Source organism: Vigna umbellata, chromosome 1, assembly GCF_029865625.1.
Source record: "Vigna umbellata cultivar VRB3 chromosome 1, Vumbellata_1.0, whole genome shotgun sequence".
NCBI lineage: Eukaryota > Viridiplantae > Streptophyta > Magnoliopsida > Fabales > Fabaceae > Vigna > Vigna umbellata.
This window is the reverse complement of record NC_142165.1, coordinates 23328074-23350016: the sequence shown is the minus strand read 5'-3', so window position 1 is coordinate 23350016 and position 21943 is coordinate 23328074. Positions and strand designations below refer to the sequence as shown.

The window sequence follows — 21943 nt, the reverse complement described above, 5'->3', positions numbered from 1 at the left end:
TTAAATGCCTTTTCCGCATTAGTGAATGGGTTAGAATAGGTGAATTGGGTTTTGGATAGTCATTTTGACTTAAAGATATATTTTCTAAGTTTTTTAAATGTTTAGAGGGTCTTAGGGGTATTTAGAAGTTGGGGGTAAAGTGTGAAAAGTGAGAAAAATAAGTGTTGTTTGTGTTGATAACGCATGAACGCCTAAACAGGGTGTTGAGTGCCCGTTTCCAGTGGCCAAGGCGTTAAGCACCGGCCCCTGGGCGCTCGAGCGCCACTAGACGCCCCCTAAGCGCCATTTTCCCCGTTTTAGGGATTTTTAGGGTTCTAGATATCAGTTTTGGACATTCTTTAGGTCATTTTAGAGGTTTTGGACCCTTTTAGAGCTATTGGTGAGGGCTTCAAAGCTGTTTTCCTTGCCTAAGTGTGATTATCAAGTTGTTATGAAGAAAATCGTGTTATTGTATGATTGTTGATGACTTGTATGTGTGTTTCTATTTCTTTAATGTATGATCAGTAGTCTCATATATTGGTATACTATGTGAATATGAAGTGATCTAAATGGTTTCAAAGGTATGGAAGAGAGTTGCAAGAAGGAACTTCTCAATGGTGGTTTCAAGTATTGTAAGTATGAATATGGGAAACTCAGTCTTGGAGTTCATCCTGACATTACACATTCTCAAGTAGAGATGGGTGAGACATGTCGTGAGAATAACAGGAGGTTCTAGTCTAGGGGCTTTAGCTTGGCCTAAGGCGAGTGATAACAAACTAACCTTGTGTGGTAGCTTGGGGTGGACCAACTATTTCACCACAACAAGTGCATGAACTATCATAACTCAATATTTATACTATATCCGGATGAGTCAAGTTTAATGTTGTGATATGATTATGATGTATGTTTATTATGTGTATAATATAATGTATAATGAAAGTTTTATTGCTTTGTGATGAATTGTTTTACCACTAGTTTACCCTTACTTCTGTGTTGTTTACCTTTGTGTATGTTTTTTTTTTTGCAATGATCACTCAAATGGTGTGAGTTTTTGGATGACGTTTTGTTCAGTCGTTTCAACGCGAGGTTGAGAGTGAAGCAACTATATAAATAGAGTGTTGTTATCCAAATATAAAATTTCTTCGTCGGTGGTCAGTAATTTTTGATAAATTATCATTTATATAATATTCTATTTTGGTATTTTATTTTACTAAAATGAAATGTTACATTCAATCCAATTTAATTACAATAATGCTACAAATAAAATAAGTTTTTAAACAATTAGTGGTTGATCCTTGACTCTCGAAAACAATCATTCAAACTGAAAAAAAAAAACACACGCATATTGCACGCACATTAAGATATTTATATAAAACAAACCCACCTCTGTGGGTCTAGAAAACATGTTTAAAGTAATTCAGGAATGATAATTAAGGAAAGTATAAATATTTATGAATTATGGAGTGGGCCCAATTAGCATTTTATATTTGATTTGATGGCTTAAACTTTTCCATTAGGTAATAATATGAAGCAGATTGCCATTAATGTGACGAAATTATTTCCAATTTGATCACAAATGGAAAGATCAGCTTTACGTCGTGGTCTCAATGAGGTCTTTCAAGTGCTCTAGTCACTTTTATATTAATTATGTTGTCTACCATCTCATCAAACATGGATTTTTTTTTATTTTTAAATTGCAGATATTGCTACTTTTGAAATCTACTAAACAAATATATAAACTATAACGCCCTCATTCTATAACTGTACTTGTATAATAAATAAATAAATAAATATATACATATAACTCCCAATAAATATATATATATATATATATATATATATATATGAAGAAATTTGTATAATCTTTTAGAAACAATATGCAACTTTCATTTCAAACTTTGAACAATTTCTTGTCTTAATATATTTCTTGTTTGAATGAAGTCATATTTTGATTGACTTACAATGTCGTTTGAGCATGTATGATGACATTTGAGTGTCATTTGATCACATTTGAGTATCATTTCATCGACACTTCAACATTTAAGTGCTATACATACAAATTCACAAAAAACTTATTTTTAGTTGTGTTATAATTACAATTTCACTCTTTATATTATGTCTAAATTGTTCAAAACATTAATTTTACATTTAGTGATTATAGTAAATCAATTTAACTCAATAAGTCATCTCACATACAACCTACCATAAGTTAACTCAAATATCACTATCATTCCTAAATAATTACTCAATATCAATACATTACAATCTATCTAAATCAACAAGAATGAAGTTGATGGAGTTAATTAACTTCCTTTTTTTAAAATAATTTATAATACTTGCAAAAGTTACTATGAATCCAAACTATCCAACACTTTGGCAAAACTTTCAAGACCACAACCTATTTGATCAACATTCTTATTACTTCATTGAAACATTCTTACCTTCCATGTTCTATATCTCAAAGAAAAGGGGAATTGAACCAACTGTGGAGAATTAAAACCTTACCACAATCAAGATTTCAATTGACTTGTATTGACCAACTCTTAGTTCCCTCCTTAAATAATAAGAATTAAACATATCAAAATCACTTAACAAATAGTAATAATGAATCTCATTTTTGCTTATTATTGTGCCTTTTGATGACATAAAAGTTTGAATAAAATATTCTGTTCAAAAGTAGTAATTCAAGACATGAATAAGAACATAAAAATTTAATCATGATAATTAATAAATAAAAAATAACAACGGAACAGAGTGGAAAAAATGGAATAAGAACTAGTAAACAAAATAAAAAATAAAATAAATAAAAAAAGTGGAAAAGACTTAAGAGATGGAAAAACCTTTGGTGTCTCACTTGCTATTGAAGAAAGTTCTTAATCTCTAATATAAGCTCCATATAAAATTATCACTTTGACTACTAACATTTTTGAGATAAGACTTGAAGTAGATGAACCATCTTGCAAATATCATATAAACTCAATATTTAATATATTCAAAAGTTGAAAGTTATAAGTGAAAGAGATGACTATTTATAATAATTGTCGTTTAAAATTATTAACTCATTACATTTGTAATATTTCATTTAACAATATAAAATTACGAAATAAAACATTATAAAATTATAAAACAAAACAAATAATTAGAAACATATAAGATATTAATATAACTATTCACCATAATAATTATATAGTAATATAATATATACAAGTTTTTCAAAAAAGAAAGAATTACTAAAGAAAACTATAAAATTCATCGCTTTTCATTAGATGCATATCATTACCTACTTCAACATCTGCTCACACCGTCAAGTGGTCATCACAAAAACACAACAAAACACGAACGAGTGAAATGGTAAGCTAATGTCCAAAAGATTTGGCCTAATTTAATCATAATACATCAATTTATAAACTACACATGTATAACATCCAACAAGTCATATATGCATACGAAAAGTTGACACTAGACTTAATGATTCGGATACATGTCTTTGACATAGGGCTTTAACATAAACGTGCAGTTGTAATGGTATTTATGTCTTGCAAAGTCATAAACAAAGGGGTTATCACCCTACTACTTACAAAGTTAATTCTCTTCGCGCTTAGAACCAACACTTTTATGGCTAGGACCTCCTACGACTCTCACCACATAACTCATTTTACTCTATTTATATTGTTTTGATCATATCCTTTCTAAGAGAGTTTTTCATCTATAATTGTTTTAAAAACCCTTAGTTGTTTTTGGATAATCGAAACTGATTTATAACACTTGGTTTGTTTAACTCAAGGGGAGTTAACTGATTTTAGTCAGTTGGTTTGATTGTAAACTAGGAGTGGTGAAATTCGTTGTAACTTGTTCAATTTAATGAAACCCTTTAAGAGTGTTTAAAAGAGAACTAGACGTAGCTCATGTTGAGTTAACTAGTATAAAAATGAGCTTTAATTTCTACCATCCTTTTATTGTGTTTCTAAACGCTTTCAAAAATCCTTAAGTGTTCTCACTCTCTACAGACCATCTAACCCATGTAAACAATGTTTAAAATTAATTACGAAAAGTTTTCAAACTCTATTCAACCCTTTTCCCCTTTTAGAGTTTGCCCATTATTTCACATTATCATCAAAATCTTAAAACACCATAATGTTAATAAACATACATACAATCTATTATAATTCTACTCATGATGGCCAAAGAAGAAAACAATTCAAAAATACAGACTAATGCTCAAAGGTGGCGCTCAATTCCAGACTTCTCACAAAAGGTGGTCCTCAACATCATTCTTCTCGTAAAATTCACACTCAACGACATCATTCTACCGCCCAACGTCTTAGAACTAAATGCTCTAGACCTACAATACAAAAATGGTACTCAATGATACCCTAGTAACGCCAAATCCATTCGACAAAATAGGTGTTTAGTGATACTTTCTGGCACTCAGTGTCTTGGAGCTAAATTACTCCTAGACAAAGTTGGTTCTCAACGTCAGCATAGTTAGTGTTATATCAATTAAAAACAATTACATTTTGTGATATCAAGTGAACTTAGACTTGATTAATTGCTCAAATTGATACTTGTTTTTCATTGAATTGGTTCAAAACAATTCTTAGCATTGTACCAATTTACTCAATTGCTCAAATTCCAAGTTCCCTTAGTCACACAAACCCAGGCAACAATCAAACACAAACAATCATCCAAACCATGCAAATCAATTTAGTTATACACATAAGACTGATTCATCAACAAGCAAAACATAAAATTTACCAAATTCACATACACTAAAGTAACTAGCTTCCCTTACCTTAGACAATAGTTCAAACAACTCAAAGTCCTTATAACACTCTCAAACCCACAATAAACACTACATGCTCCTAAGAATAACATAAACATGATCATATATGTCATTAGAACCACTAATCCATAGAGAAACTTATAGATGACTCTATAGAAATATGCAAGCGAGATTTTGTTCACATACAAAGGATGAACCAACTTGAACTTAGAAAAGGGGTAGAAAACTAACTTACCTAAAGCGAAAAAATCTATCGATTGATCTTGATGAGCTTCCTATAAGGAGAATTCCTACGGTCTTCAATCTTCAAGAGGATAAATGAATTGTAAGAAATCTTAGAGAAAGGAAAACTAGCTTTAAGAGAAAGATTTTTAGAGAAAATGTGTGTTTTTGAATAATGAAACTCGTTTATAAAATTTTATTTATACTTTAAACTTTTAATATTAAAATAATTGAGTTTCATCTTCTTAAACACACTGTGAATTATAAGACATAATTTTCTACACTCTCACAACATTTAAATCAGCATAAAGTTAGATGTAAATATTTAGTACCTTTTAAATGGTGGTAAAAAATTATAAAATAAATAAAAATGAGGAAAATTTAGAAATTAAAAATTTTAAAAAAGAATTTTTAACAAAAAATTTTGAAAATCCTGATTAAATATAAAAAAATCATTAATATATAAATGTATGTAAATCTCAATTTAAAATAAAATTTATAAAATTGAGTTAAACTTAAAATTAGTTTATTAAAAATCATATTCATTTATTAAATTTAACAAAAATAATTTCCAAGTCTTCATCACAAAAGCATACCATGTTAGTTGAACTAATGGCTTATTAGCTTAAAAGGTAAACTTTCTAAACGAAGTATTTAAAAATATTCCTTCTTTATCCATTTAAAATTATATTTCTAAAAATCCATATAATGTTCTTAATCATATTATTGATTGATACATTTTTTCAAACTTCAAAATACATATTAATTAGACTAAAACTCATTGTGGGGTACACAAACGTCATTGACATTTTAGAGACTTCAATAAAACCCTAACTTAACACAATTGCTACATAGGCTTTAACTACTTCAACCAATTTCTTCTAGAGGTTACGGAAACTTTCTTAACAAAATTAATTAGTAAACAATTCATTGTTGTTCATGATTTCAATGAAATTTTACACTTCAGTCATGAAAAACGATGACATCCTTTTACACAAATATTTTAGTTGAGAAGACTAAAAAATCATTCCATCATTACTTATCATTTACTTAATTTACGACTTTAATGATGTACACACATAACTAATATTTCTTAGTAAAATAATTATGGATAAAACATTCCTTTAGAAAAATTATAAATTTAAGAACTAATTACATATTTAATTTTTAAATTAACTCAAACTTTCTTTAATAATATACAATAGTTTTATTTCATCAAAATGTAAAGATTAAAAACAATTTAAATATAACTTCTTCATCTAATTCTAGATAAAATTATAATAAAATTTTAAAGTTTAAAATAGACAATATCTTTGTAAGACCTTGGAAATTTAACACTGCAAACTGTAAGACCTTGGGAATTTAACACTGCAAATCATCTGTCAAATCATAATTAATACACCACACGTCACTTGCTCAGAGTAATTAAAACGCACCCAAACCCCTCTGCGCTAACGCTAGGTGTCGAGTATGGAAGGTTCGAAAATCAGTAAGTGGGATGCAGGTGTCAGCAGGAGAACGGACGTTGATTTTCAAACAAAACTGATTTTTTTTCTGAAGTCCGCGTCACTCTCTGCATGCACTCATCTTCTCCAAAGACCCTGATCTTTCGAATTCTCCTTCTTCTCTCTAGAACAATCCCATCTTCTCTCTACTGTAACTCACCACCCTCTTCTCTGATCAACTTTCAGAAACCGTAGGAGCGTTCTCTGAGCTGTGAGCTACAAGTTGGACGAACAGTTTCAGAAGCTGAAACTGGTAAGTTTCTCCCTTAGTAGTTCGTTCTTAGGTTTCCTGAAAAACTAAGTTTGGCTGCATGCTAGTGTGTAGTCTAAGTACCTCAACTTTCTTGTGGATATATTTGATTGGAAGAGTTAAGTGACTGTTAAGGGGGAAAACGTTAGCTGGTCGAGCCATACTTCTTACGTATAGAACGATTCAATCTCAAATCCGGGTAAGGGAAGCTTATTTGATTTAATTGATACTGTATGTTTTATGAACGTCCGATATTGACTGAATGTATGAGATAAATGCTGATTGATTATGTATGAACGATCGCTATTATAATGAATGAATATGGTATGCGTTGGTTGATATGTATGCTGATGATTGATAAGTATGAATGATTAATGTGAATCATATAAAGTTTGTAAATTGATATTGAGATGAAGTTATAAAGTATGAGATGATATGTTGAAACTTGAGATTTGAAATAGATGAAAATCTGAAATATGAAATCCTCACTATGATAATATACGTTCGTCATCGTACGGTCTTATACCGTTCGGTTTTCTAGTAAAATGCCTAAAAAGGAATTATTTCATTTGGAAAGAATTCTGATCGAGAACGAACGTCCTGTGAAATACTAGGTTTGAGCGATCGGCTCAGCCTAGTGGTACCCGTATATCTAAAATAAAGTAATAATACATTTCTACCCTTATACTTTAAAATTAGTAACGCTCGGTCTTATACCTAGCGTTCGTCATAAGTAGCGCTCGGTCTTATACCAAGCGCTCGTATTATTGTATAGTAAACCTTGATAAAATAGCGTTCGTTCAACTGTAATAATATATTTTTCCATGTTCGGTCATTTACTGGCATCGGACTTCTGTATGCGAATTACTCCAAAGATAGTTCTAATTATTCTTGGCTCTTATTATTACATTGGATTCGGTCTAAGGTCTTCATAATAAAATTTTCTCTAAGTACCAGTGTAAATTCAAACGAGTTAGTTCATTTAACTGACCGCGTAGAAAGTAACGTCCGTTACAGATTTCTTAGTTCATTCAGTCCATTTTCTTATCGTTCGTCCTCGTTCTTCAGAGGGCTGAACGTTCGTTATTTTATGTCTTTGAAACTAAAGATGAAAATGATAATAAAGTACAAGATTTTGAAGGGTGAACATTATATGGAATGATTATACGATTATGGAATTTGAACGAGCGTTCCAGGGAGGAACGACTCTTATATTAAATATTGGATTTGGTAAAGTATGACTGTGGTTATGCTAATGCTGGCAGTTCATCCTGATGTTCCGTGAGTACTCGTCCTCACGTAGAGGGGGTAGGTCATATGTGGGAACGGCAGGAGGTCCTAGTCCTTAGGGGTACTTTGGATAGGGCTAACCTCGAGTGGCAGCTGTTGAGTGTATCCCAGTTACTACATCACTCGAGTGCAAGAACGCCTGTAACTACACAGATTCATACAGTCCGGACGGTCTGTCAAGTAATCGATTTCGTATGATGTTATATATTGAACTATGTGTTTGTGTGGATTGGAATGCTTATTTTATCTGTTGATGTATGAATTAAATTACATAAGCTTACCCTTCGTTTTCCTTGTGTTGTCTGTTGTCCTTGTACGTTCGTCCTGTCGTTGCAATGATCATCCGTGTGGATGTGAGCAGAAGGCGAGACTACTTTGGAGGACATTATTGAAGAGGAGAACTTGGTCGACATGGAAGTTAAAGCCGAGCCATAGAGCGTCCGGCTGTTTAGTTGATAGTTAATTGTTTTTAGTTTTGACGTTTGGTTATTGATTTTTGTAAAACCGTTCGTTCTGAATTTTCAATACATCTGTATTATGTATTTAGTTCTGTACTTTAAGCCGTTCGGCTTTTGAACCTCAATTTTAGTGTAAGACTGCATTGCTTAACTGTTTAATGTAATTAATTCTATTATATGGTGATTACTGTATTTTGGGATGTTACAATCTTAAATGTGTTTATTGACATGTAACATTATTATGCTAACGAACCGGATGGTGGAACAAGCTCATATATGACAAATTAACTTTATAAATTAATTTATGCTTTTTTTTCTTCTAAAAATACTTATAAAAATAATAAATGTTATACAATTTAAAAAAAGTGTGTTTTGTGATAAGTACGCCTACTAGTTTTAGAAGTTGACAACATTATGTCCATCGTTTATCTCATCTGCAGACCATTCAACTTATATTTATGATAAGATATGATTCAATCAATCTAGTTAATAAATTTTTAATAATAAATGATCTTCCAAATATTTTTTTAAAACTTATAATATTACATCAAATAAAAATAGAATTTATAAAATAAAAAATATAGCCTCTCTCCTTTATCCTTTCCGGACCATTGTGTCTCTTTCTTTTCTTGCTTACATTTCTTTGTCCTCTCCAAAATAAATAATTATTTATTATGCTTTTATATACAAAGTAGAAACGTATTTTATTTTAGATTTTCGAAATTTTCTCTTAACTTTTAATCTTATAAAAATATTTGATTTTATCCATGCTAGTTTGGTTTAGTCCTTTTAATATATAATTTCCTTCTAGTTTTTTGTAAAATTTTGTTCATATGAATTAGTCATTTTTAATAAGACTATAAATAAAATAAAAAAATAAAAAAATAAAAAAGAAATTGAACAATAAGAAAACTATTAGGACGAAATTAAATTATCACCGGACAAAATATAAAAGTTGCAAAAGCTATTACAAATCAAATTCCCCAGTAAAAATATCTTATGAGATTTTATTTTATTATAAATAGATATAATTATGACACAACATTTTTAAGTAATTTTTAACATATTTTTACAATTTTTTTCAATGGTAAGATTTTTTAAAAATAAAATACAAAATATTTTATGAATTTAACTATTGAACCTAAAGCATAAATTTTTTTATTTTTTTTATATTTGAAATAATAATAAAATGAATAATATAGTTATTTAAATATAAGAATGTTATATCAGGAACCGTATAATCCTCATCAATTGAAATAATTTGATTAAGACGACCCATGGCATTGATGATAATAAATAATATAAAGTTTTGATAATCTAATCATAGCATCTTAGATATGTATTAAGAAGAAAAAATTATTTTGAAGAGAATAAGAGGAGTCCACACAAAGGCTATTAGACATCTAAATTAAGATGCCTTACATAGAGACAAAAATTAGACAATGAATATTAGAGGATGTCAACATGAAAGCACCTATTATGAGATTGTACGCTCAATTTCGTCTTGTTAACAATACGAAGGGATGTATAAAGGATAAAATCTTCTTTGATAAAGGTTTAATGTAACAAAATGTAAGTGAAAGAAATTAATCCTATGTCAAAAGTCTTCATGTGATGTTGTTTAAGTTTTAGATATTTCTTTGTAGAACTTTCACTTTGTGAAATTTATAATCTTAAATATGAGAGTTCATAAGAATGACTTAACAGTTCGGTCTAATAGATGTCGGTTTAATAGATATGTTAAAGAACGTAACCAAATAAAATACTTTTTTTTTTTGGAACAATCTCAAAATATATTTATCGAAGAATATTCACTTATTTACATATTAACGGTAATTATAACTAATTTCGCCGGTTTAATATTATTGTTATTATTTACAGTAAGATATCACATTAATATTATATATTTAAGATAAGTTTTATTTTATTGATATTAATTAATATCACATTACCTTTTTTATAACATAAGTCCAAAACCTAAAAATCCTATAAATACATATGATATTCCTTAGGGAATACTCATTCATTTTTATACTCATTCTCTCTTACTCACAAGTATTAGAGTCGCAACAACAAAATGTTTGTGATTGAACAAAGAGGTGGTAAATTGGTTTCTTTACTAAATTTGTGGCTTTTAAAAAATATTCTCTTTTATCTTGTTTAATTGTTTTATACTAGTTCGGATCAAAAGAACCTATATTCAGTTGCTAATCTAAAAAGAGACAAAGGATGAAAGCACCTCATTTGATTCCAACAAAGGATAAAAGCACATTCCTTGAATGATGAAGAACCAATTGAAGTATTATAGGAAAACTTTTTACAAATAGAAGAAATATGTGCATAGGGTACCAAATCATTAATATTTGCGAAAAGGACATAGAAGACGAAATACCAACCCAGAAGACTCCCCCTGAGCAACAAATCTAGGAGGTTGCTCCATGTAAATCTCTTATTGCATATCATCGTTAAAGAATGCATTGTTGACATCTAATGGATAAAGAAGTCATTATTGAAGAGCCACCGCAACTATAAATATGGGGGAGGGGAGGGGGGGGGGGGTTGTGGGGTTTAAATAGTGTTATAGGAAAGCTTTTTACAAAGGAGATAGTTTAACAACTTGGTTGAGGATTGAAAGGATTTTTATAAGTTGTTAAACACTCGACTTAAAAATTCAGTTCAAACTATGAGTTCTTCAACCAAATATTTTTCAATTGTTTAAATAAGTTTGCTGCAGCGTTTTGATAAAACTAGTTCTTAATGAAAAGCCGTTTGGTGAAAAAGCTTTGGAGCAGTTAACGTAATGCGCAATTGCAGGATTTGTAAGAGAAGCGTTTAATAAGAATAAAGCAATAAAGATAGTTATTTTTATACTGGTTTGCTCCACTGAGCTACGTCCAATCTCCTTTAAGACCTAGTCTCCTCTAAGACCTCTTAAAGAGTTCCACTATAATTCTCAACAGGATTACAACTGAATATTCTTATAATTTATTTAAGGGTTAGGTACTGATTTTTCTAGGATAGTGTGACAAAAAATATAATAATCGTATTTCCTTTTCAAAATTACTAGTTTTAAACATATATTTATTCATAAAATGTTTATTTATATGTTTTTTTATGTACGTAAATATATATTGTATTAAAAATATTTAAAGGTTTAAAAAAGAAATAATAAATATTTTTAAATTTATAATTAATTTTTGAATATAATCAATAGGAAAATGATTTATAGGTTAGAAAGTTAATATGTATGTAAAGATGTAAAGAATAGTCGAGGCGAAAATACATATGCAAAAATATAGAATAGGTTACCTAAAAATACAAATGATAGACTATGCATAAATGTAGAATAAACTTTCTAAAAGTACAAATTAATGTATGGACAAATTGATTTAATGTGTATTATTATACTCGTTTAATTAGTGCATCGACAACTTTGTCAAATATGTGTTGTTAGATTAGTCTAATCAATATATGAACACACTTATTTTAATGTATATTACTAGACTTGTGTATGGATAGACTTATTTAATGTGTATTGCAAGATTCGTGTAATCAGATAATGGATAAAGTCGTCTCATGTGTATTAATAGACTCGTCTAATGTGTATGAATAAACATGTCTAATATATATTAATAGACTTGTCTAATCCGTGGACAAATTCGTATGTGTTGCAAGACTCGTCTAATATGTGTATAGATAAACTCATTTAATATCAAATTGTCTAATTTATGACTCATCTAATTCGAATGAATGAAATGACTCATCTAATATTTTTCGTTATACTTGTCTAATTCGTTTATAAAGAGTCACTAAAACGCCTTAAAACTTAATTTTTTTCACAATCATAATTAAAATCTGGAAATTGAATAACACAATTCAAATTACTGAATTCATAATCATTCCTAAGTGTAGGTTCTCAAATACATAACTTAATAAAACTTCTTTAAAGAAATAATAAAATAGACTTTATAAAATCCTCGCTGAAAGTTTGTCCCATCTCTCGCACGTCTACACAACACATAAACTATTTACATATGCTCTCGTACAACACAAACATCATACTATCATCGCCACACAAACAAATATGGATGAGCTAATTAAAACTGTAATGATCAATCTAATCGCAAGCCATACTTTTCATAAGAAGGAATCATGCCTATAACCACAATTGCTACATAGGTTTGTCAACTAAAACAACTTGTGCCAATATCAACAATCTTGCATTCATATGTCATCTTCCATACTCCATTACACCAATCATGTTCACCAAAACAAGGCGATTTGAGTCATCCTCTATTGTAGTTTCGAACCTATCTCTCTTGCTCTTCAAGGCTTATGAGCAAAACTCCAATGTTGCTCCCCATACCTGATTTGGTTTCCTTTTTTTGACACTCCCGATTTGGTCTTTTGCCTATTTCACTCTCTTACTCCTTCGTTCGCTACCTCGCTCACAGAACAATAACTCTCTCGATGTCTTACACTCTCCCTCCAATAACATTTGAGGTATTTCTTTTTCGCTCATAACACATATTACACATTTATAAGATAAACAATCAATATTTTATGCCACATATAGGATTTGCACACGAGCCCTTTAACCTATCACAACAAGTTATTACCATATTAACCACATAATATTAGTGAAAATAAACTTTATTTCATTAATTAAGATATTTCCGTAACGACTTATACATAAAAGTTGTATTAATTTTCCAGGTGTTACATATTGATAGATTCGTCTAATACTTTTTGCTATACTTATTTAATTAGTATATGAAGAAACTTATCTAATGTGTATTGCGAAATTCATCTAATTACTGAATAAACACACTCATCTAATGTGTATTAATACACTCGTCAAATTTATTTATTAACATATTTATATAATATATATATATATATATATATATATATATATTATAAGACAAATGTTATTATATGAAAAAAAAAATTATATATAGCAATAATTTACATTATCAATAAATATATATTATTTTTTTAAATAGTATTATTTTAAGAAGTAAAAGTAAAATATATTTTTTCAAAATTTAATTTTATTAAATAACTAAGTAAATTATAAATCATAAACGGTAAGAGATTAGAGTGAAAGATAAAAAAAAATATTAACAAAAACAAGTATAATAAAATAAATAAGTAAAAGAGTAAATTAACTCTAAGATAATAGATCCGAATAAAAAAATAAATTAATAATACCAAATAACTTAAAAACCAATATTTGAAACGTTAAATATGAATAATGAAAAAAGTTCCATAACATTTTCTTTTCTAATATTACAATATATCTTCTCTTCTTATATCGAAACAGAAATTTATTTGTTTTAACTAAATATTAAGGAACTAAGATAATCACCTAGATATTTAATATAGTTAATATATTTAAGATCTTTTCTTTATATATTGATTAAAATAAAAGATAATTTTATCTTATTATAAATTTAAAATATTCGTTTATACTATATAAAAAGGTTATAAAAAGGATAGAATCTAACTTTTGTTTTGCTATATATATACAAATTAAAAACATAATTTGTTATTGTATTGTTTAAGCAGAATGAATTCATCAAGGAAGGAACGATCTTTTCGTCGTCGCAATTCGACAGTAAGGTATTATCAATTTTTTAAACACAATTGTCATGCAATTACATAAACTTAATACTGAGAGTTCAAATTCTTGGTTTTGTTTATGATGTTCTTCTACTATATGTTTGTAAATTACATTGATTTGTAGACTCTTTTTAGATTTTTGTTGATGTTCTTCTACTCAAATTACATCAATTTTAAAATTTTATTAATTTTTTCAGATAAAAAATTCTACATTGACTAACTAAAGATAAAATTAATTTATAATATATATATATATATATAAATATAAAATTTACTATAGTATTAATTATTCATCGTTTAATTATTGTGAGAATTTGTTATATTCTTTGTTAGAACAATTCATCACATAGTTTTTTTTAACACACTTGATCATGAAGTGATTGAATTTTGTTTAATTTTTTAGCTATAGAATTTGGCATGAATTTTTTTATTAAAAAATATATTTTTTCTTTTGAAATTGATTATTGCAAATTTTATATCCTTTCAAATTCCTTAATTTCTTTGCTAAATTGTTTATGGTTTTTTGTTTTGTTTTCACGCACCACAAACACGACTTAAAGTTGAACCTCACGTTAGTTATTCATTTTACACCAATCCAAAATCACGTTTCTTCGTGGATGAGCTTCTTTCAAGATAAATTTATCTTTTCGTGAGTGAATAAATCTGTTTATGTTATGTTTAATTTTAAAATATTTAAAATTGTAAAAGTAAATTATACTGATATTCGTATAATAAAAACAGATAATACATGATGAAGTGCATTATAATTGTCATTTACGGAATCTATATTACTAAAATTAGCAGCATTCTCAAATTCATATGTTCTTTAAAAATTATTTTTAATATAATTTTTTTATTTCACTATATATTGATGTATTCTGTTAACTGATGAAAACCATTGATGTGATTTTTAAGGTAATTATTATGAAAATAACAAACGTATTTTGTTGCGGTTTATCATTAAATCAGAAACATTTTCTATATTATAACAAACATTTCTTTTTTATTTAATTTTATCTATTTATTTTTAAATTATTTATTATAAAAATAGTTGATGATTAGATAATAGTATGAGTATTTTAATAATTACTTGAAATATATCAACTAATTATTAGTCATTTTATATCTAAAACAATATAAAAACTAGCAATATCTTAACACATTCATATATCTATATATATTGCAAAAAATAATTACTTGATTATGTTTTAAATTATAAAAGTTTTTCAATATTTATAAAACAGAAGCGTAGATATAAAATAAATTCAACATAAAAAATAAATAAAAACTCACTCCTATTGGTGCAACTAACTTTCCTGTTTTTCAGTCTGTTTTAAATATTGAGTTAAAAAATTTATTAGATATTTTCACACTTAATGATAATTCTAAAATTATCAATCAATAAAAGAACTATCTGGGTTTTAAGGTAGTTGTTAGTAAGAGCTCATCCATCTCTGATTGAAAACTTCCCTAAATATTCTCGTTATTATTCTTAAATATTTAATTTTAATTTAATAAATATAAATATCTAATTTTAAATATATATAAATATTTAGTTGCTGCCTTTTATGTTAGCTTTGGAAAAGATAGTGATTAAAGAAATGTTGTCTGCCTCAGCATTGGATCATTCACACACGTTTTGCACTTTTCCCTCTCTCTTTCTTTCTCTCTAAATGTTTTCTTTCTCTCTCAGACTCTGAAACTCTTTTCTCTATTTTTTTTAAGGCCAGAGAGGAAGAACATCACCACCAACACCACCAACACCACCAGCACAACCAACAGCAGCAGCAGAAAAAGGTGAATATTTTCTATTGAATTCACCTGAAAATTCTCCCTTTTTTTTTCCAACCCCATCTTTCCTTTCCCTTAATCTTTTCTTCTCTTTGGACGAAAAAATTCGGGTAATCATTATGGACCCGAATTGAAACTGGATATACTATTTGATTTCGTTTTTGTAGGGGTGATCATCCAGATACTCAGAAATTGATTCATTTTTTTTTTAAAAAAACATCTTTTGTTTTTCGTTGTTGTTGTTGAACGATTAATTGGAAATTTTCTTGAAAAGGGTTTGTTTGTTTTATTTTATTTTTTTGAAAAAATAATTTTTTTATTCTTTTGGTTTACTGTTGGTTTGTTGTGTTGAGCTAATTTTGAGCGCTGAAATAACGGGAAATGTGGGTATTTTTGTTTTTAATTATTTTATTTTTATTTTATTTCCTGGTGATTATTGTGCGGTTGGGTGAAACTGTGTTCTTTATGAATGAAGCGACACCCTCTTTTTGGGGATGAAATTATGGATGATTTAGTTACATTTAGTTACAATTAAAACCCAAAACAACTAATATTGTTGTTGTTGAGGATTTTCATCTGAAGACTGAGTTTGTTAGTTGATTCTTCTGTGATCAATTGATAAATGAAGTGACTTTGCAATTTTCTTAATGTCGTTTCCTATTGATCATCTTCTAATATGTATTGTTTCCTCTTTTTCTTTTCCCTGTTTTGAGTTGTTCATATTTTAGCTGAATATTATTTTTAATGATTCAGATTTTGGGGTTCTTTGAGAGTACTAGTACCCTAATTGAATAGCTTTATCAGACTATAAGGATAATAACGTGTGTTAATATGGGTATGGTTTGATTTCTAATCAATCTTTGTGTAGAATTTGGATTCTCTGCAGAGTTTTTAGTGTTGTGTCTTCAAAATACAGACATTGATTTTGATCTTTTAAAATATATTAAAAAGTGTTTAATATACCAACTTTAGTGTATTTTGAAGGTTCAACAGAGGAATAACACCAAAAAAACTAGCAAAGTTTGTCTTTTATGTTCTCAGTTCTACTCTTTAGTAGAACCAAAACTAATCATACTTTTAACCTTATTTCCTGTTGTTAATTTTCTAAAATACCCAAGCAAGAAATAAAACCTTTATATTATGTTTAATCTGTTTCCTTCTTAGGTGTTTATCTAACAGTACCAATTTGAGATATAATAGTATCCTATTCTCTGAGAGAACTTAGACAAGGAGCTCCCTGTCTTTTGTATTCTATATAAAACAAAGAATTGGTGTTTTTTCTTTGGTGATTAGAAAACCTGTATTGATACATAAGCACACTATCATGGTTGTAGATACTAGTACAAAACCATTGCAGTAACTCTTCCTGTAGTCAAACTAGACATATCGTTGTAAGTTTGTGGTTGAAGCTCTAGAACATGTTTTCATGGTTTGTAACAGGCTGCTTGGGAGATTCAATAATTCAATATAGCTTCTTGCTAGAAGTATTGACTGTTTGGCGAATTCTTGTTGCTGATTTTCTTAAATGTTGATCATTTGAGTGTAGAGTGTTTTAATCATGTGGAATAAGTGCATGTATTCTCTTGTACTTGCTTTTCTCATGTTTTAACACCCCAAAAATATTATAATTTGACTGATTTCTATCATTTTTATAAGAATTATTCATTAAGTGCGATTTGTTATAGTTCAAATTCCCAAAGCAAGTGTCTGATTGAGCATGTAAAATCTTACTTAACTGGCTTATCTTGGTCAAGATATTTTATAAGGGAATGCCAGTAGGGTGAAACAGGCATGGATTTTGGATAGACTTATAACTAAATAGAATAAGGCAACAATTGGCCCTTTTCTTGAAATAGTCAAAGGATTTTTTACACACTATCTGCGATGGGTTTATTACAATTTACCCGAAAGAACTGTTCCTTATCCATTCTATGGACATTTAACAATGACATTTCTTTTATTATGTTCACTGATTTAATGCCTTTTGTTCAAGTTTTTCTTTCAAACTATTTTATTATTGCTTTGTCCATCCTCATGATATTCTTTAGTCTGTTGGACCTGTTAGTGTTCAATTATTTGATAACTACTATGTCATGTCACTTGTTGCAGATTTGGTAGTAGTAAGAAATTGATGGATGAGTATTCTGGTAGAAGAGGTGTGGATGGGGTGGCAGTCCCTAGAAAGGGGATGACCCATGTATTTAGAGATACTGCTAATACTAGAGAGCGAACAGGGCAAGTTTGCAGCAAATTAGGTTGCAGTAGTAGAGCCAATATTCCCAAAGTTGCTCAAGTCAGATCTTCTGAAAAGGGTAAATCTGTGAGGCCTTTATTCCAGTCCTCTTCAACTAGCAAAGAAGAAATTGGAAGTTCCTCTAGATCTACTAGTAACCCGGCAAAACGAAATACGGAACCACGGAAAATATTATCCTCTCAGTTTGAAGCAGATTCCCCTGAAAGTAGTAGTGTACAGGATGAACCAGAATCTTCAGAGCTCATCCCTCCATCAGAAGAAATTCAGAGAGGGCCTAAATCCAGGGGGGGAAGTTCAGAGTCTAGTAATGTGAGACTGATGGAAGTAGGAAGCTCCAGTTCAGTATCAAATACTAGATCTCAAAGGAATTTAAATCAAAGATCTGGATTGCGTGGACAAGAAATCAAAAGCACTGGTCCAGTGACACATGCTGTTTCAAGCCGGTATGGATTGAGGAACATCAGATGCAACACTATATCTGATGTCATCCCATCTGGTTGTTCATCATCAGATTCAAGTCATAATAGAAGGAAGGATACAATAAAAAAGAGAGACGGTGAAGGGGAAAGTAGTTCCACTGTCAGAGGGAAGAATATTATTGGATCTTCACTGGAAGGACGTAATTCTGGCTCCAGAAATGGCATATCTATATCTGATTCAAGAAGAACAAGAAATACATTTTCTCACCGGAATACCAGTTTGACACCAGTAAGAACTCAAAGATCACTTAGTGGTCATGCCAGGGGAAGGCTTTCTAGCCAAGGAAATGAAAACCCTTTGGCAACCAGTGAGTTCCCACATTCTGGTGATGTTAATCCTCATGGCATTTCATGTCAGATTTCTGTGGAGACTCCATTAACTTGCTCAAGCTCTTGTCATTCACCAGGCAATAGCAGTGAGGACTTACCTCTGTCTCCTCCGGCAGAAGATGACATCACTGATTCTCTAAATGGGGACAACTTTTGGCATTACAATATGTCCAGTATTGAAGGGGTAATTTTTTGGTTTGAACATGTGAGCACATATTTTAGTATTCCATGATAAGAGAACATAAAAATAAAGTACTGTATTTTATTGTATGTAGGTTGTATTGGCCCTTGAGAGGATTGAACAAGGTGGAGAGCTAACCCGTGAGGTAATTCTTGACTAAAAGTTAACTCAACTTAGCTGCCCAGTTACCTAACTAACAACTTTCATCTTCTGTCCTTGCAGCAAATTCTTATGTTCGGGACAGACATCTACGAGAATGGATTAAACTTTTATGATCACCACAGAGACATGCGGTTGGATATTGATAACATGTCCTATGAGGTATTTTAATGTCACGGGGTTCAAATCAGTTTCTTATTTCCTTTTGTTGCATCAAACTTAGAACGATGGTTTGTGCTTTGTTGGCTGTACGGTACAACAGTTTTGGATGAAAATTATACAAGAATAATGCCTGTTCCTAAAAGTAATATTGGTGCTTAAAACCTTGGTCTAATTGATGTTTATAGGTAGAGTGTTAAGGTGGAAGGTTGGAAATGTAGCACCCTTGGGATTAAATATCTAAGTTTTATTCTTTTTAGTTTGTCAATTGTCAATTCTTATCTCCAAAAGTTTCTGATTGATGACAGGAACTCTTAGCCCTGGAAGAGAGGATGGGAACTGTGAGCACAGCTCTATCAGAGGAAGCACTTGCAGAATCTCTTAAAAGAAGTATATATCAGTCTCCACCTACACATGACACACATGAGAATTGTAATGAAGATAAGGATGACATCAAATGCTGCATTTGCCAGGTATTTTTATAATATGTATCTCGATGCTCACAGGGAAAACAACTCATTATCATGGTCTTAATGCATCTCTTTGTTACTAGCAGAACTAAACAGTCTGTTGATGAAGGGCTAGTCATGTTCAGTATCAAACTTAGAGTAATACTAAATAATTTGAACTAACTCTGGTCATGTATTATTTATGACATGTCTCCTCTAACATTTCCATAAATGGAAAATCTATCCACTAATGCTTTCAGCATCATAAACCTTAAAATTATCACATGTGTCATTCCTGCATACCAAATCCTTTATTTGAATGTCAAATGACCTAAACTGTGTACGCTTATCTACATCTCTTACCTTCTATATTTTTCCAAATAAGGTCATATTAGGCATCATTTCGAGCTTTGACATCTCAACTATGGTGACACCCACCTTTTATATTTTTCATATACATAGTTTTCAAAGATATTTATGAAAAAACAAAGGGGACAATCAAAAGTTATCCACTTTGGACATACCAATAGCATTTTCCTTTACATATAGCTTCTACTATAAAGCCTTAGAGCTTCCTTTCTGGGAGAGAGGATAAGCATTAACAATTATGTTTCATTTTCTCAAGATGAACATATAGATGTTTGGTGCAATTTTTAACTCTAGCAATATGAATTTTGAGTAGTTGACAGTATAAAAAATTATTATACAATGTACGGAAATTGAACTCTTCATTTTATTGATTTGGATACATTTACTTAATATGCAGGAGGAATATGTTATTGGAGATGAAGTTGGGGACCTGCCATGCAAGCATAGGTTTCATGTGGATTGTATACAGGAATGGATGGGGCTGAAGAACTGGTGCCCTATTTGTAAATTATCTGCTGCACTGTCTAATAATTCATCTTCACCTCATTGATTGCATTGTTCCTTTACTTTTCATTTTGTACAAAATACAGTTTCAGATTTCCTCTCCTTTTCCTATTCATCATATTTACATAGCCAATATCTTCATCCGTACACTAATAAGCTAAGCAGATAATTTATATGTTGCGGTTGATGGACTTTGAAACTTCTTTATATGTTGCGGATGAAAATTCTCTCTTTTAATCTTCTTTATTTAAAGTTACTTAAACATCTTTTTGGTCTCATGTTAAGAGAGTGGAGTTTTCTCCCTTTTTTGTTCTTATAAAACTTCACATTATTGTTTTTTTAGCATAATTTGTATGTTTTTTATTCGGCAAAATTGGTTTGATAATTCAGTTAGAAGTAAAAGTATATTATGCTAGGAAATCTTTAATTCAAAGTAGTTACGAGATTAAAAGGGGTTGTAACTTTAAATTGTAATTAAAGAACATAAAATATACTAACAAGTTCGAGATATTCCCATGATATATTATTATAAAAGTGCGTATGAAATTCTTTGTTGTATTTATGCATCAAAATCTAAATAATAGAATGACTCTACTATGTTCTTTTGATCTCATTTTTCATAGAATAAATAGTATCGTTATTCTAGTCTTGAAATGGAACAATCATAAAATAATTTCATGTATTAAAAATTGTCCTAACATCTATTTATGAAACATTACTTAAGTTCAATCCTACATCGAAACGGTATGTTTGTTTTGGTCTAAAATGAAAATATATAATAATTTTAAATAGAAAAGCTAAATAATTAAATGTATATTTATTTGAATTAAAGAATAAAAATTAAAGCACATTAATGGAATTAATTTTAATTTTAGAGATAATAAATCGATACATAAATTATAGCATCATTATAATATTATGTACTTTTTTTTAATAAAATATAATTATTATAATAAACATCGATCTCCCAAAAAGCCTACAATAACCTAAAATGTGACTATAAAATGATTGCTAAATCTTTCACTGTCTAAACTTTGTTCTAATGTTTTTTCAAAGTTTCCGTGCAACTTTTAATTAGATTCTTTAAGTAAATGAAAAGAAAAAAAAAAAGAGTTGTTGAGAGAAAATCTATTTGGTGATAGTGTTATATACATCT

The 21943-nt window shown here is 29.5% G+C and overlaps 1 protein-coding gene across 2 annotated transcripts; it reads left to right on the top strand.

Annotated features, from left to right (window-relative positions):
* Nucleotides 1-15675: 15675 nt before the first annotated feature.
* On the top strand, nucleotides 15676-20996 carry LOC124824270 (uncharacterized). Of its 2 annotated transcripts, XM_047296683.2 has the most exons (8): nucleotides 15676-15748; nucleotides 15838-15909; nucleotides 18013-18944; nucleotides 19044-19150; nucleotides 19242-19292; nucleotides 19370-19468; nucleotides 19774-19938; nucleotides 20681-20996. In XM_047296683.2, the coding sequence occupies exons 1-8, from the start codon at nucleotides 15681-15683 to the stop codon at nucleotides 20831-20833; spliced, it is 1647 nt and encodes a 548-aa protein (XP_047152639.1). In that variant the 5' UTR covers nucleotides 15676-15680; the 3' UTR covers nucleotides 20834-20996. The 2 variants fall into 2 exon arrangements, with proteins under 2 accessions (XP_047152639.1, XP_047152638.1); XM_047296682.2 differs by having other exon boundaries at nucleotides 18013-19150.
* The last annotated feature ends 947 nt before the right edge of the window (nucleotides 20997-21943 follow it).

Bases quoted from the DNA above. Each gene is read 5' to 3' on its own strand.
- LOC124824270 (XM_047296682.2), top strand. From the start codon at position 15,681: ATGTTAGCTTTGGAAAAGATAGTGATTAAAGAAATGTTGTCTGCCTCA. The intron at 19,469-19,773 runs GTATTTTAATGT...GATTGATGACAG, and splicing joins TTGATAACATGTCCTATGAG to GAACTCTTAGCCCTGGAAGA. The intron at 19,939-20,680 runs GTATTTTTATAA...CTTAATATGCAG, and splicing joins TCAAATGCTGCATTTGCCAG to GAGGAATATGTTATTGGAGA.